The sequence below is a fragment of the Macaca nemestrina genome, chromosome 3 (assembly GCF_043159975.1).
Source record: "Macaca nemestrina isolate mMacNem1 chromosome 3, mMacNem.hap1, whole genome shotgun sequence".
NCBI lineage: Eukaryota > Metazoa > Chordata > Mammalia > Primates > Cercopithecidae > Macaca > Macaca nemestrina.
The window spans coordinates 90,093,552-90,108,596 of NC_092127.1; the positions used below are offsets into that span (position 1 = coordinate 90,093,552).

General features: G+C 36.2%; 1 protein-coding gene across 14 annotated transcripts in view; it reads right to left on the minus strand.

Moving 5' to 3' along the window:
• LOC105486386 (methionyl aminopeptidase 1) overlaps nt 1-15,045 on the minus strand; it is a 113,728-nt gene that overhangs the window by 11,244 nt on the left and 87,439 nt on the right. For all 14 annotated transcript variants that reach the window (XM_071093280.1, XM_071093278.1, XM_011749259.3 and 11 more), the window contains 5 exons: nt 11,601-11,692; nt 9,929-10,012; nt 7,049-7,187; nt 4,814-4,945; nt 1,275-1,418 (listed from right to left, as the gene is read on the minus strand). In XM_071093280.1, coding sequence (XP_070949381.1) covers nt 1,275-1,418; nt 4,814-4,945; nt 7,049-7,187; nt 9,929-10,012; nt 11,601-11,692 — 591 coding nt within the window. The remainder of the gene's footprint in view (nt 1-1,274; nt 1,419-4,813; nt 4,946-7,048; nt 7,188-9,928; nt 10,013-11,600; nt 11,693-15,045) is intronic.

Below are 15,045 nucleotides of genomic sequence, written 5' to 3' on the forward strand. Positions count from 1 at the left end.
TCTCCTCTCCACCCAACCAAAACCTCAACCACTCTTTAGTTCTCCCACCGCACCCAGCTCCAAAATTTCTTCAATCCTTACTCGTCAGCATGATGTATAGGAGAAAAGACTGACTCCAGAAAGCAAGACAGAACCCAGGTATCAATGCTAGTCTGGCATTTAATTACTAGTTTGTGTGACCTTGAGCAAGCCAATTACCTCTGTAAGCACAGAGTTGCTTTAAAAAAATTGGGCTAAGAAATTATCCAGAGTTGCGATGATCAAATGAGATATTACATATTACGGTCATTGATTAAATGCTTTCGTGTACTGTTTTCATGCAGCGTTCTAAGTGCTTTCCATGTATCATCTCACTTAACCCTCATAACAATTCTACAGTAAGTACCATTCCCTACTATTGTACAGATGAAAAAAATTAAGCACAAGGAGATGAAAGTGTTTATCTAGCAGTGGCTCAATATATATGTGCTAAGTTCCTTTCTAGGTCACTTACTGTGGACAGCTTTCATTTCCAACACCAAATAACAGATTCATTCCTGTACATGTCTTCTCTCTCTACAGAAAATATTTCTGTAAGACATTATCTATCTTACACTTTCTTTGTTATTGTATCATATGGCACTCAACCTGAGGAAAGGTACTTTGTTTATTCCCCTCTATTTATATGAACAAATATTACAGGATCTGACATACATTAAGCACTAAAACCAAGCAAGACGAACTGACTTCACCTAAGGAATCAGAATAGTAAAGGCTAGGCCTGTGGCAGACTGTTGATTGTTCACCAAAATAAGGTTACTTTTCTTCCATAACACACAATTAAATTACGTTTTCCCACTTCCCTTGCATTTAGATGCAGCCATGTGACTGAATTCCTGCCAATGGAAAATAAATTTGATTTATGCCAATTCCAGCTGACTGTTAAAAACTCCCAAGTATACCCCTCCAAGCTTCAACCCCCAACACCCTCACTATCTACTGGCCAGGAGGGCAACTCCCAAAGTGACTTTGAAAGCCATAGGTCGAAGATGACACAGCCTGTGTCACACAGTAACTGCCCTGCCCCCACAGTGACCAAACACACCTCTTTGGACTATTATGTGGGTAAGACATGAACTTGCACTGTGTTTCAGCAAATACACATTTTGGGACTCTATCTATTACAGCTAACAGATTACTCTAGTGAATACAAAATAGTAGGTACTGTTAAATATATGAATACGTATTTGTTGAATAAATGGTGAGCTTATACCAAATCTCCAGATAGTACTTACTGGCATAGTGGGGTACATTGGGAGCTGTATGAAAAAGCTTGTGGATTCCATGCCCACAATAGCTTCGAACAACTGAAAACCCATTTGCTTGGGCATGCTTCTGGATAATGTTTCCCAGTTCCCTGTACCGAACACCAGGCTTCACTGAAAGGAAAAGAGAAAATTCGTGATAAACTAATAATAACTAACATGTACTAATCAATTACTATCAACCGGGTGCAGTGGCTCATGCCTGTAATCCCAGCACTTTGAGAGGTCAAGGCAGGAAGATCACCTGAGCTCAGGAGTTCAAGACCAGCCTGGGCTACATGGCAAAGCCCTGTCTCCGCAAAAAATACAAAATTTAGCCCTGCATAGTGGTGCATGCCTATAGTCCCAGTTACACTTGGGAGGCTGTGGTAGGAGGATCACTGGAACCCGGGAGGTCGAGGCTGCAGTGTTCCTGCTACTGTACTCTGGCCTGGGCAAAAGAGAGAGAACTTGTCTCAAAATAGAAAAAAAAAAAAAAAAAAAGTTAATTACTATCTTTGCGCTAGGAAGCTTTTGAAACACTTTTATGCATCCACGCCTCAACTTACAGATGAGGCACAGAGAGGCCAAACAGCCAGTAACTGGTAGAGTTCTAATTCAAACCAACGGCATTCGTAGTTCCTCCTTTCATGCCAAAAACGTTAGACTCATAACAGTACTAAAGGGTTGGAAGTAGGTACCTTTTGCTTTCTTTAACAATAGAGAACAATAGAGAAGAAAATACTTCTTTTCGCATCCCTCCCTAAGGCCAAGTGTTCCATTCTATTTATGTGAGCAGAAGAGATAAGAAAATGCACTAGGAGTAAAAGGAATGTTCAAAAAGTAACGAATTGTCCTGAGTTTCAGCCTGGACAACTTCTGAAAGACTTACTTCCCCTGGGCTTCTTTATCCCCATAAAAACGTTCTCAAACTTTCCACGGCTGCCTCTACAGACAATTCTAGAGGTACAGTATAGGAAAGATACTTCTCACTATATACACTTTCTGCTCTGTTTAGCTTTTATGACTTTTACTGGTGTTTCAATAAAACACAAAACAAAACAAGTGGTTCTCATCACTATTAAGGTTCTCCCTTACACTAAGACTCAGGAGCTGGGCACTGTCAGACTCCTAGGGAACCTCAAGATGGCTCTGGGGATCCTTAACTCTCTACACTCTCCTACTCAGCTATCTGATTCCCAGACTGAGGTTCAGATACAATGTATCTTTCCCATCCATTTCAGGGTAAATAGCTCAAAGAATCACTTCAATTAACATTTTTACTTGCTCTTAACTGTACCTTCCAGCTTGATTTTGGAGGGAGAAGGAAGGAGGTTTCTGGTTTTGAAAAATCATGCTGACTTTCATAATGATTTTCTTTCATTCCTATCCAGGCCTTCCTATCAGCCTGGGTGGGAGGGGAACAAAATTGTAATCCATGTTGCATGGAGTGACAGGGGAAGTCTTCCCTGATTTTCAAACTGCTCCAACTGTGGCCCCAAAGGGTAGTATCTAGAGATATTAATATTTCTGGTTGTCAAACACAGGGTGTCGTATAACTGGCATTTACTGGGTAGAGACCAGGAATGCTTGTGAAGCATCTTACATGTACAGAACAGGCCTCTACAACAAAAAATTATCAGGCCCAAAAGCCATTAAGTGCATAGACGAAGAAACCCTACTTAAGAAGCCTAATTTCAACAGCTTTTCAAACCCTCTACCTGGGGGAATGAGAGGGGTGCAAAATGAGGGGCAAAAAGGGGGGCAAAAATGACTTATACAAAGGAATTCATAGCACTGTCCAAAAAAGATCAAGCCACTTTCGTTCTTTCCTGAAAACTACTGGCACCTTCCAGTCATACGTCATATAAAACAGCATTCTAACTATCTCATTTTTTTCTTTTTCTTTTTTTTTTTTTTTTTTTGTTTCTTCAGTTGACTCACAGAGAAGCAAAAAGAATAGAAACATTGACTATATTATCTGGCAGAAACTCTAAAAATTATTTCAAACTTAAGCTTTCACAAATGACAAACTAAACATTAAATTTCTTCAATTCTACCTCCTGTATTAACGTTTTAAAATAATCAACAATGAATAAGTTTTCAAAATTTCACCTGATACACAAAAATGTCATATTCCATCATTTCCATTCCTCCAACTTGAGTAAAAATTTCATCTCCCATACCCATTAAAGAAGGCACTAAAAACAATAAAAATACTGGATCAATGTTATTAGAGGTAACTGTATGTTTGTCTAAGAACTCTGTCCTGTTCACTATTCTGTTGATGACATCAAGATTTGGGGAGACTGGGGAGGGTTGCAGATAGTACACTGGATAATAAAGTTGAAATGGTAAAGATTTAACTTGAAGGCTGTTTGCCCATTTATTAACAACTCCAACAAGATGCTGTTAATAGCTTTCCTTTCCTTTTTTTTTTCTTTTTTTGAAATGGAGTCTCGCTCTGTTGCTCAAGCTGGAATGCAGTGGCACGATCCACTTTCCAGGTCCAGCAACTCTCCTGCCTTAGCCTCCCAAGTAGTTGCGATTACAGGCGCCCGCCACCACATCTGGCTAATTTTTCCATTTTTATGAGAGACAGGGTTTCACCATGTTGGCCAGGCTGGTCTCGACCTCCTAACCTCAGGAGATCCGCCAACCTCAGCCTCCCAAGGTGCTGGGATTACAGGAGTGAGTCACCATGCCCAGCCCCTTTCCTTCTCTTATCCCCATAAGATATTGATTAAACAAAAAAGCCTCGATAAGTTGTTTATTATGTACAAAGACAGCCTGAGAAAAATCCTCCAGAAATACACCCCTACCCATTACTACAATAGCAAGAAATCTGGAAATTACCAAAATCCAACAGAATAGTTAGACAAATTGTAATACTACAGAATATAATACATAGCCATTAAAAGAATGAGGTAAATATATATCTGTAGGTACATATGCTAACTTGAAAAGATCTCTATGACAGTTGAAAAAACAACCCAGTTACACATTAAAAATACTATGATTCCATTTAACCTAATTTAACACATACACATACGTGTGTGCATTAATGCACAGGAGAGAGAAAAAACCTAAATGGTAACAGGGGATATCTCCAGAGAGAAGAGAGAGATAAGAAAAGAGGGGAGGCAAGTATAAAGGAGGATCACACATTTTTTCACTTATAATCTTCAGTTTTAATTTTTTATAAGGAGAACATAATATTATGTAGTGGAAAGAATTTGAAAAATAGAATAAAAGTTGCACTAAAAAACCATCTGCACACTCCTCTTCATTTATCAGGCAAAGAAAGGGAAGATAAATCACAGAAGAAACAAAGGATGCTAACCAATCATCTGGTCTATCTCCACCAAGGGATTCCCAAATCATCCTTTTACCCATTACTGCTAACACCCAAAGCTAACTCAGGTAGAACAGGGGCAAAACTACAAGGAATGCACAGAATTGTGGCGCCCTGTCACTCCTAGCCCATCAGCGCACAGGACTGCCAATAGGTGCTCAACACTGAGGCTGACCTGCATCGATGGCTTGCATCAGGCACTCATATGTAGTCTGAACAAGTTTCCGTGCTCCATCATCCACATCTCCAACAAAAAATGTCTCATTCAGGTCCCCATGATAACCATTGCGATAAAGAGTGATGTCCACTGCAAGAGAATGTGCAAATATAAAGACCATACTTATTTTCATTTCAAAATTCAAGTGCTTTTCCAACATGACAGCATCTAGCAACTTAATGAAAAAGATAACTTCTGCATTCTCAAATTAGACACCAATGGATAGATAGTTATTGCCCAACAGAAGCTTCCTGAGTGTTTATGTAACTGAACTCACTGTGGAGAGCAGGAATATGGCCATAGTAACATAAGCCAGATAGTGGGTTTTTATACTTTTACAGAAATTGTATCACTTGTGGCAAAAGAAAAATGTATGTGGGATACAATCATGCAAGATAAATTACTAGAGTTAGTAACATTAAATTGAAGACTTTGCTACACTGCTACAAAATACCATTTTCATTTATCTTTTACAAGTTCCTTACTCCTGCTAGGGAATAATAGAAAAATTTACACTGCTCTACACCTGTTTTTTAAAAACTCATTTGCTTTTCACTTATTTGTGAATATTCATTCTCCTCTTTGTCCCCATGTTTAAGAATACAGATTACTATTTTACCATTATACTATATACTATTATACCATTATAATGTATCTAGAGAGCACATTGAGTATTTTTAAACCATATATTTAAATCAACCTATAACATCACAATATAGATATTTTGGTTCTAGCACAACACATACACTCCTGAAAAACCTCACACATTCTGCATGTAATAAAAATAACAGGGTTTATATGAAAAACAGGGTTGGCCTCAAAACCTATGGAACTTTATGAACAGATACCCTAACTAAAGCAGTAGCAATTCTAATAAAAATTGTGTCATAGTTAAATTTTGGCTATCATTCACAGCTAGCATCACAATCAGTCAATTATCTGCAGCCTCTAACACTTGGGCTCATGCTTCCTCATTTGATAGGCAGTTCCTTTAAGATATCTTATTAACAAAGAGTCTAATTTCATCAATATTAAAATAACATCTAGGCCAGGCACAGTAGCTCATGCCTGTAATCCCAAGACTCTGGGAGGCCAAGGCGGGCAGACTGCTTGAGTCCAGGAGTTTGAGACCAGCCTGAACAACATGCCAAAACCCTACTTCTACAAAACGTACAAAAAATGAGTTGAGTATGGTAGCAATGAGCCTGTAGTCTTGTCTACTTCTGAGGTGGGAGGATCACCTGAGCGAGGGAAGTCGAGGCAGCAGTGAGCCATGATGGCGCCACTGCACTCAAGCCTGGGTGACAGACCCTGTCTCCAAAAAATAAAATGATACACAAAACAAAAACAAATACCATCTAGGAAAGCCTTCATTAATATCTTCTGGCCAGGCGCGGTGGCTCACGCCTGTAATCTCAGCACTTTGGGAGGCCAAGACGGGCGGATCACGAGGTCAGGAGATCGATACCATCCTGGCTAACACAGTGAAACCCCGTCTCTACTAAAAATACAAAAAATGAGCCGGGCATGGTGACGGGTGCCTGTAGTCCCAGCTACTCGGGAGGCTGAGGCAGGAGAATGGCGAAAACCCAGGAGGCGGAGCTTGCAGTGAGCTGAGATCCGGCCACTGCACTCCAGCCTGGGGGACAGAGCGAGACTCCATCTCAAAAAAAAAGAAAAGGAATAATGTCTTTTAAGCTACTTCCTCCACTCTCTATACTTGTAGCTTCCCAAGGCAGCTTAACATAGGGGTCTTTAAAGCTACTTCCACTCAAGTAAGGCGCTTCTGCAAGATTTTCAGCTTTCCTTTAGGTCTTCATATATTATGAAGGGTTTTCCTGTATCTATAACAAAGCCTGCCCTGGTCTCTTCAAAACCATTAATGAACTTCTGGGGGAAAAAAAACTAGACTCCACATTTCACCGACATCTTTGACCTAATCAATCACATATGACGTAAGCATTAAAGAAATACACACTGCACCAAACATATCACACCAGAAGTATCTTAAAAGCAAAATGCACAAAACCACGAGAGAGCTTTCCATAGATTTAAGAGTTAGTGATACTGAATTTTAAAAAGGAAAAAGAGTAAGTACAGGAAGCAAGTCAAGAAAACACAAGTCACTGTCAGATTCCCCCAAGCTTTGTTGCTTCTTTGCCCATGGTGATGAAAGTAACATATTTTTCTTACCATTAACAATGTCACCTTCTTGCAAGGGCCGTCTGTCTGGTATTCCATGGCAAATGACTTCATTCACTGATGTACAACAAGACTTTGGGAAATTGTAATAATTCAAGGGAGAAGGGTAGCAATTTCTTGCAATACATGCCTATAATACAGAAAAAATAATTTGGAATATATAAAGAAAAATCTGTATGAAATTACAGATTTTAAAATTTGAAAAATGTGAAAAAAGCTGGACACATGTCATTATAAAGAACTTAATATTTTATTTTAGTAACAGTAGTGGATATTATCTTAAACAATATACAACAGGGTTTGTGCCAGTCAGGTACACATATACAAACCAGTTTACTGGTAACTGCACAAAGGAAAACTAAAATGACATACAGGTTAAGTATTCCTAATCTAAAAATCTGAAATCCTCCAAAATACGAAACTTTTTGAACACCAACAGGACACTCAAAGGAATGCCCATTGGAGAATTTAGAATTTCAAATTTTGAAATTACAGATGCTTAACCAGTTATGTATAATACAAATATTCCAAAATCCAAAAAAATTCAAAATCCACAACACTTCTGGTCCAAAGCATTTCAGATAAGGGATACTCAACCTCTATTACAAATATATATATAAATATTACCACATATGAAGATTTTACTTTAGAATTAACTAGTCCTTGTGAAAAATATATCAAAGTAAAAATATAATATTTTAAGTAAATATTAACAAGCATTTTTTATGTAATTATAATTTTATGTTGAAACAAGCCTGTATCACTATGCCCCAAAAATGACTACTACTAGCATAATTAAGAAATGGTAAAGTACTTCTAGACATTTTAATAACCACATTCAGTGGAACAACAAAAGAACTCTTACAGAAAAACATGGTCTGCTCTCCATAACAAGTCTTACTTTACTGGATGCTTTTACACAGTAGTAATCACAGCATACATAATTTCTGTTTCCATCCTGCTCTAGTCTTCAGGCTAATATTTTTTAATGGTTGCACAATACACCATTTGCAGAATATGTAGAATATACCATGATTTTACTAGCAATTTCATTCTTACTGGAAATTTAAATTAATGTGAAGTTTCCTCAATTACAGAAAAAAAAAATCTTACAACCAATAACTACATTTGTGGCTTTTCCCTCATTTAGGAATATACTTCTCTGCTTCTCATAGCATTACAAATAATAGTTTAGAGAATACAGAATTAGGCTTTCTAGATTGAAAATGCCAATTCCGGCCAGGCGCAGTGGCTCATGCTTATAATCCCAGCACTTTGGGAGGCCAAGGTGACCGGATCACTTGAGGTCAGGAGTTCAAGGCCAGCCTGGCCAATATGGTGAAATCTCGTCTCTACTAAAACACAAAAATTAGACAGGCGCAGTGGCGGGTGCCTGTATTTCCTGCTACCTGGGAGGCAACCCAAGTTGGGATCGCACCATTGTACTCCAGCCTGGGTGACAGAATGACATTCTGTCTAAAAGACAAAAAATAAAAACAAACAAAACAAAAACAGTATTTTGCCGGGCGCGGTGGCTCAAGCCTGTAATCCCAGCACTTTGGGAGGCCGAGACGGGCGGATCACAAGGTCAGGAGATCGAGACCATCCTGGCTAACATGGTGAAACCCCGTCTCTAAAAAAATACAAAAAATACTAAAAAAATACAAAAAACTAGCCGGGCGAGGTGGTGGGCGCCTGTAGTCCCAGCTACTCGGGAGGCTGAGGCAGAAGAATGGCGTGAACCCGGGAGGCGGAGCTTGCAGTGAGCTGAGATCTGGCCACTGCACTCCAGCCTGGGCAACAGAGCGAGACTCCGTCTCAAAAAAAAAAAAAAAAATGCCAATTCCATCATTTACAAGTCATGTAACTTTTGACAATTTAATTAACCTCTCTCCTCCTCAGTTTCCTTACCTATAAAATGGAGATTACAATAGTACCTACCCTCAAGGGGTTGTTGGTAAGACGAACGAGTTAATGTAAAAGAAGCACTTGAGCACCTGGCCCACAGAACATACTCAAAATGCTATTATTGCATATGATATATCTTATACTAACATATGAAACAATACCCAAAAGTCAGGATTAATAAGATTCTGAATAAAAAATCTATAAACATTTTCGTAGCTCAAGATACATGGTCAAATCCTTCCGAAAGGGTTCTTCCAATTTACAATACCATCACCAAGCAGAAGAGAGGACCAGTTTCATCACTCCACACAAGCAACGGATAGAAACATCTTTAAAAATACAAATTTACTAGGACTTTATAATTTGCATTTGTTTACTAGAACATGTTTGAGATCTGCTTTCCATATATTAACTACTTATCACTCATTTCTTTTTAATTCATATAATGTGTACACTCATCTACTAAAGTCTTAAGGTCTCTCTCTGATGGACAGACAATATTTATTTATTTATTTTTAATCCCTATACTTACTACAAATATTTATCTGGGCTGTTCATTGCCTTGACACTATAGATATAAAAGGAAACATTTAACTAATCTACCATCAGAAGTTATATTCTTTTTTTTATTTCAGAATATTAGATGTCTGTAGTGGCAGGATTTATTTAAAAAAGATAAAATCAATCATTTTATAAAAGCGCAACTGAAATGCTTATTATGAATATCTTGTTTCAGAAACAAGGTATTTTTCAAGCTTACCTCAGACCTTAATATTATAGATTCTTAAAGATGGGAATAATGACTGTTGAATGTTTTCCATATTTGAAACAAAGCAAAAATTTGCTTTCAGATGAACTTACCTAAGTTACCTTAGACACTCAGAATTTGTCTACTTAATGTTTAAGTTCAAAGCATCAGGTAATGTAACAAAATTTCTCAAAGTAAAAAAGTGAAGTTCTTACTAAGTGTACAGCGTGATCTATTTCTTCAGTAGTTACACCTGGTTTAATCATGCCGGCAGCAATATCCAAAACTTCTCTAGCAAGCTGTATAAAAGGAACACCATACATTAAAAAAAGACACAGAAATAGAAATCTATACCCCTTCTACTGTTTGTGGAAGATTGGTAAAAATTAATCTCCCCTTGAATATTATAATTTTATAGAAAATATATAAAATGTAAATACATAAAAACAGACAAATTTTATATAAAAATTGGGCTAACGAGCAAGCAGCAGTAAGCTTGGCTGATTTCTATGTGAAAATATACATCCTAAGTAATCTAAACAATCATCAAATGATAGAGGTAGTCTTCTCTCATTTCTATAATGGGGAAAAGTAGAGGAAAAGAAAAAGGAACAGATGAGCCTGGGCAACATAGTGAAATCCTGTCTCTTAAAAAAAAAAAAAAAGGTAGTCAGGTGTAGTGGGCACACGCCTGTGATCCCAGCTACTCAGGAGGCTGAGGTGGAAGGACAGCTTGAGCCCAGGAGTTTGGGGTTACAGTAAGCTATGAGCTATGATCTATATGATCTATGATTGTGCCACTGTACTCTATCTAGCTTGAGTGACAGCAAGACCCTATCTCAAAAAAAAAAAAAAGATAAATGAATTCCTCAAAGAATCACAGCAAGTAAGTCATAGGAATAGAAAGTTCTCCAGAATATCAAACAAAATTAGAATCAAATCACTTTAAAGCACTGAATAGAAACCTTAAGAATCTTATCTAAATGAATAATACCAATGTATTATATTTTTCTTCAGAATAAATATGTGATTTCACCTGGTAAGTACCAACCACTACTATCACTCATCACAGGTATTTCACAAAAAGGCCAATAGCGTAACCCTCTGAACCTTAAACTTTGTCCTATGTTATGATGACTTGTGAAAATAAAATGACATGATGTTTTTAAATATCATAAAGAATTTGTTTCTTTTAAAAAAGAATACAGAAAATAAATGAAAAGGATTGTCATCTATAGACTATCCATCAGATTAATTCCTAAACAGGCTTTTAAGAAGAAAACAACTGTTGACTAAAATTATACACCAACAATAGTTTAATGAAAAGCGTGGCTAAACCAGGCACAGAGGCTCATGCCTGTAATCCCAGCACTGTGGGAGGCCAAGGCAGGCAGATCACCTGAGGTCAAGAGTTAGAGAACAGCCTGGCCAACATGGTGAAACCCTATCTCTACTAAAAATACAAAAAAAGGCCAGACATGGTGGCTGATGCCTGTAATTCCAGCATTTTGGGAGGCCGTGGCGGGCGTATCACAAGGTCAGGAGTTCGAGACCAGCCTGGGCAACATGGTGAAACCCCGTCTCTACTAAAATTACAAAAATTAGCCAGGTGTGGTGGCGGGCACCTGTAATCCCAGCTACTCGGGAGGCAGGAAAATCGCTTGAAACTGGAAGGCGGAGGTTGCAGTAAACAGAAATCGCGCCACAGCACTCTAGCCTAGGCGAAAGAGCAAAACTCAGTCTCAAAAAAAAGTTAAAAAAAAAAAAGCATGGTTAGTCAGTCTAACAATATAACATTTGCTATCTTTATAAATCAGCAAACCACTGACTTCATGTCTAAGTACTGCTTAAACATTTCCTACCCCATGGCAAAAAAATAACTCTTACCCTACATACAAGTCGCATCCCTTCTATATCTTCAGATGAGAGTAATTTAATCTGAGAAGTACCTTTAAGAGCCTGTTCGGATTCTGACATTCCTGGAATGAAAAACCGGTAAGTAAAACCAAAATGAATGCAAAAATGTAATATTTATTTGCATAATTATATACCTGTGGCATAAAAACAGTAGTCTGTTTCACACAACAGTAATTCATAATTTGGGATGGTCTAGGTTAGATTTTTTTAAAAAACATTTTCAACATCAAAGGGAAACTTGCTAAACCAATTAAAGAAAAAATTATAAAGGATAAATTTTCAGACCTATTAGAAATCAGCCAATACTTATGGAGTACTTATTATATGCCAGGCAGTGTGATAATCAAACTCAGTAAATGATACACATATGAAAAGTACCATAGAATTTACAAATAACTTTCATAATCATCTCATGAAGCAACTATACATCAACAACTGATGAATTAATTACACTATTTTCTGAAACAGGAACCAAAGCAAGCGTTTTTCAAATTCCAGTTTGTGACCTTTTATTGGGCTACACTTAACATTTTTTAAAAGTAAATAAATGGGATAGAAAATATTAGAATGGCATAACAAAGTATTATACTTGTATTATAAGGAGTAGGAATAAGTGCTGCCATTAAATCTTTGTTAATTTATATACACATACAAAGATCATGCTATAAAAGTCATTTCCAACTTCAAAAAGTTTTAAAACTATTGCCCTAAAAATCTTCACGAATAAAATTTGTTAACTTACAGTTTTACATACATGAAAAGTAATAAAGCCAGGGTAGCAATTAACTCAAAATCTAACAAAAATAGTGTCATCAACTAATCTTATTTACAAGTACTAATGGAAAAATTCCAAATAAAATATTAACAAACAGAATCCAAAAAAACACAATACATCAGGATGCAAGTGAGATTCGTACCAGAAGGCAGGGATAGTTCAATACTGGCAAATCTATTAATCCAATTCATCATTCATAAATTAAGAAAGTAAAAGTAAATAATAATCTAGAAGGAAAGTTAATTCTGATAACATGGCCAGCTACCACCTTGACATGATAAATATAAATCTCAAACTGAGAACCAACATCACAGAATGCCTGCTATCGGCACTATTATTTAACACCTGGCAATACTAGCAGATGAAATTAACAACAGGAAGAAATAAGACATATAAAACTAGAAAGGAAAGGACAAAATTCTTATCATTTTCAGATATGATTAAATATCTCTAGAACAGAAGAATCACCTGGTAAATGACCAGAAATAAGAATTCAGCAAGTTGGCATATTGTAAGACAAATTTATCAAAATCAATAACTTTCCCACGTACAAATAATGAGCTAAAAAATACAGAAGCTATTATGTACAAAAACAACTAAAAAGATAACGTACCCAGGAATAAATTTAACAATAAAATCCCTACATAAAGAAAATCTGAAAACCCAACTGAAAGACATAAAAGGAGTCAAATAAGATTTTAAAAACATACCCTGTTCCTGGACAAGAAGACTCAATATTGTAAAGATGTCAATTCTTCCAAAATTAATCTATAAATTTAATACTATCCCAATAAAAAAAAGTCAACAGGATAATTTTGAGAACCAGACAAGCTGATTCTAAATTTCACATGGAAAAACAAACATGCAAGAATAGCCAGGAAAATTCTGAAAAAGAGGAAAGGTAGAGGCAACAAGGCCTACCAAATTTTAAACATTATATAGCTAGGATAATTAAGAGTTTGGCAGTGGTACATGATTAGACAAATAGGTTAGTGAAACAGAATAGAATCCAGAAACAGACCCAAAGACATGTGAGAACATAACACATCAATATAGGTTGCACTTCAAATCAGTAAGGAAAGGCTGATTTTTTTAAATAATTGGTTTTAAATAATAACCAGGTATTCTTCCGAGAAAAAAAAATTAAGTTGCATCCCTATTTAACTCCTTATACCAAGTAAGTTTCAGATCTATAAATGATTTTTATCATACATAAAAAAGACTGAAACCATAAAAATGCTGGAAGAAAACATAGGAATATATATTTTATAACTTCTGCACCAAAAAGGTCTTTCTAGGTCATAAAGCCATACACACTGTAAAATAAAACACTGATAAATTTTACTATGTTAGGATACTCAAAGTCTGTAATAAATGTTATGACAAAACATAAACAGTCAATTGGAAAAAAAGTTTTAAAAACATACATCAAAAGGTTATTTTTGTTAATATACCAAGAACATTTATAAATCAATATGGAAAAAACTAGTACTCTAACAGGGAAAAAAGCTTAAGGATATGAATAAACATTACAAAAGGGAAGAAAATATAAATGACTTTAATATATGAAAAGATGCTCAACCTTTACTCATAATTTTAAAATGCAGATTAAAATAATAGCAAAATAACATTTTTTGTCTTTCAGATTAGCAAAGATCATAAAGCTTTGTAACACACTATGCTGGGGAAAAACATAGCAGAAAAGAGACATCCATGTATTTTTAATGGAAGTAACAACTGGAAAAATCTCCGAAATTTGTAATATCTCTCAAAATCAAAAATGTATGTATCCTTTGATCCCGCTATTTTAGATTATCAACCTATAGAAATACTCTTGACACATGGACAAAGATATAAATATAAGAGTAGTTACTGCCGTCAAATTGCAATAAGCAAAAACCTCGAAATGCTCTAAACATTCATTAGTAGGAGCCTGGCTTACGAAATATGATACATCCACATAACCGAATACTTCATTCACTAAAAAGGAGGTGGCTTTATATGACACATTTGTAAGACATATTAAGCAAATACAGCAAAGTAAAAAGGTATATATAATTTTTTCTATTTGTGTATAGATGGCAGGGACGGGGTCCTAATGTGCTTACACATACAGAATAGTTCTGAAAAGTTCTGTATATAAAGGGGAATAGCAGTTACCTCTAAGGACTAGAACTTACTTTCACTGCATAACATTTGTTAGAATTTACCTTGTCTATGCTTGTTTTTCTTAAATACAAGCTAATACTACATTTAAGATTAAACAGAAAAATAATGAAATTATACATCCTCAACAGTATGCTATCATTTAGACTATCTTTCCCTTAAATTTTTCTGAAATAGTAGGGTTTAACTAAAATTTTAAAATGATAATCATAAGAATGTATGTAATACTGTTCCCCACTTCTTAGAGAACAAAGCAAAGATAGCTTAACTTGGTAGATAAAACCACACAAAATTGCTGAGAGTTGATCCTCTTTGACATGCAAAATCAGTAATTTCACAAAGTCTAAATTAATTATGTGTACAGGCCCTAAGGTCAGAGACTGTTCCACTGACCTGTGTTGCAAATTACCTATCTTCGCTGGGTGTCTCAGTATCATTATCTATAAAAATGGAGAAGACAACAGAACCTACCTC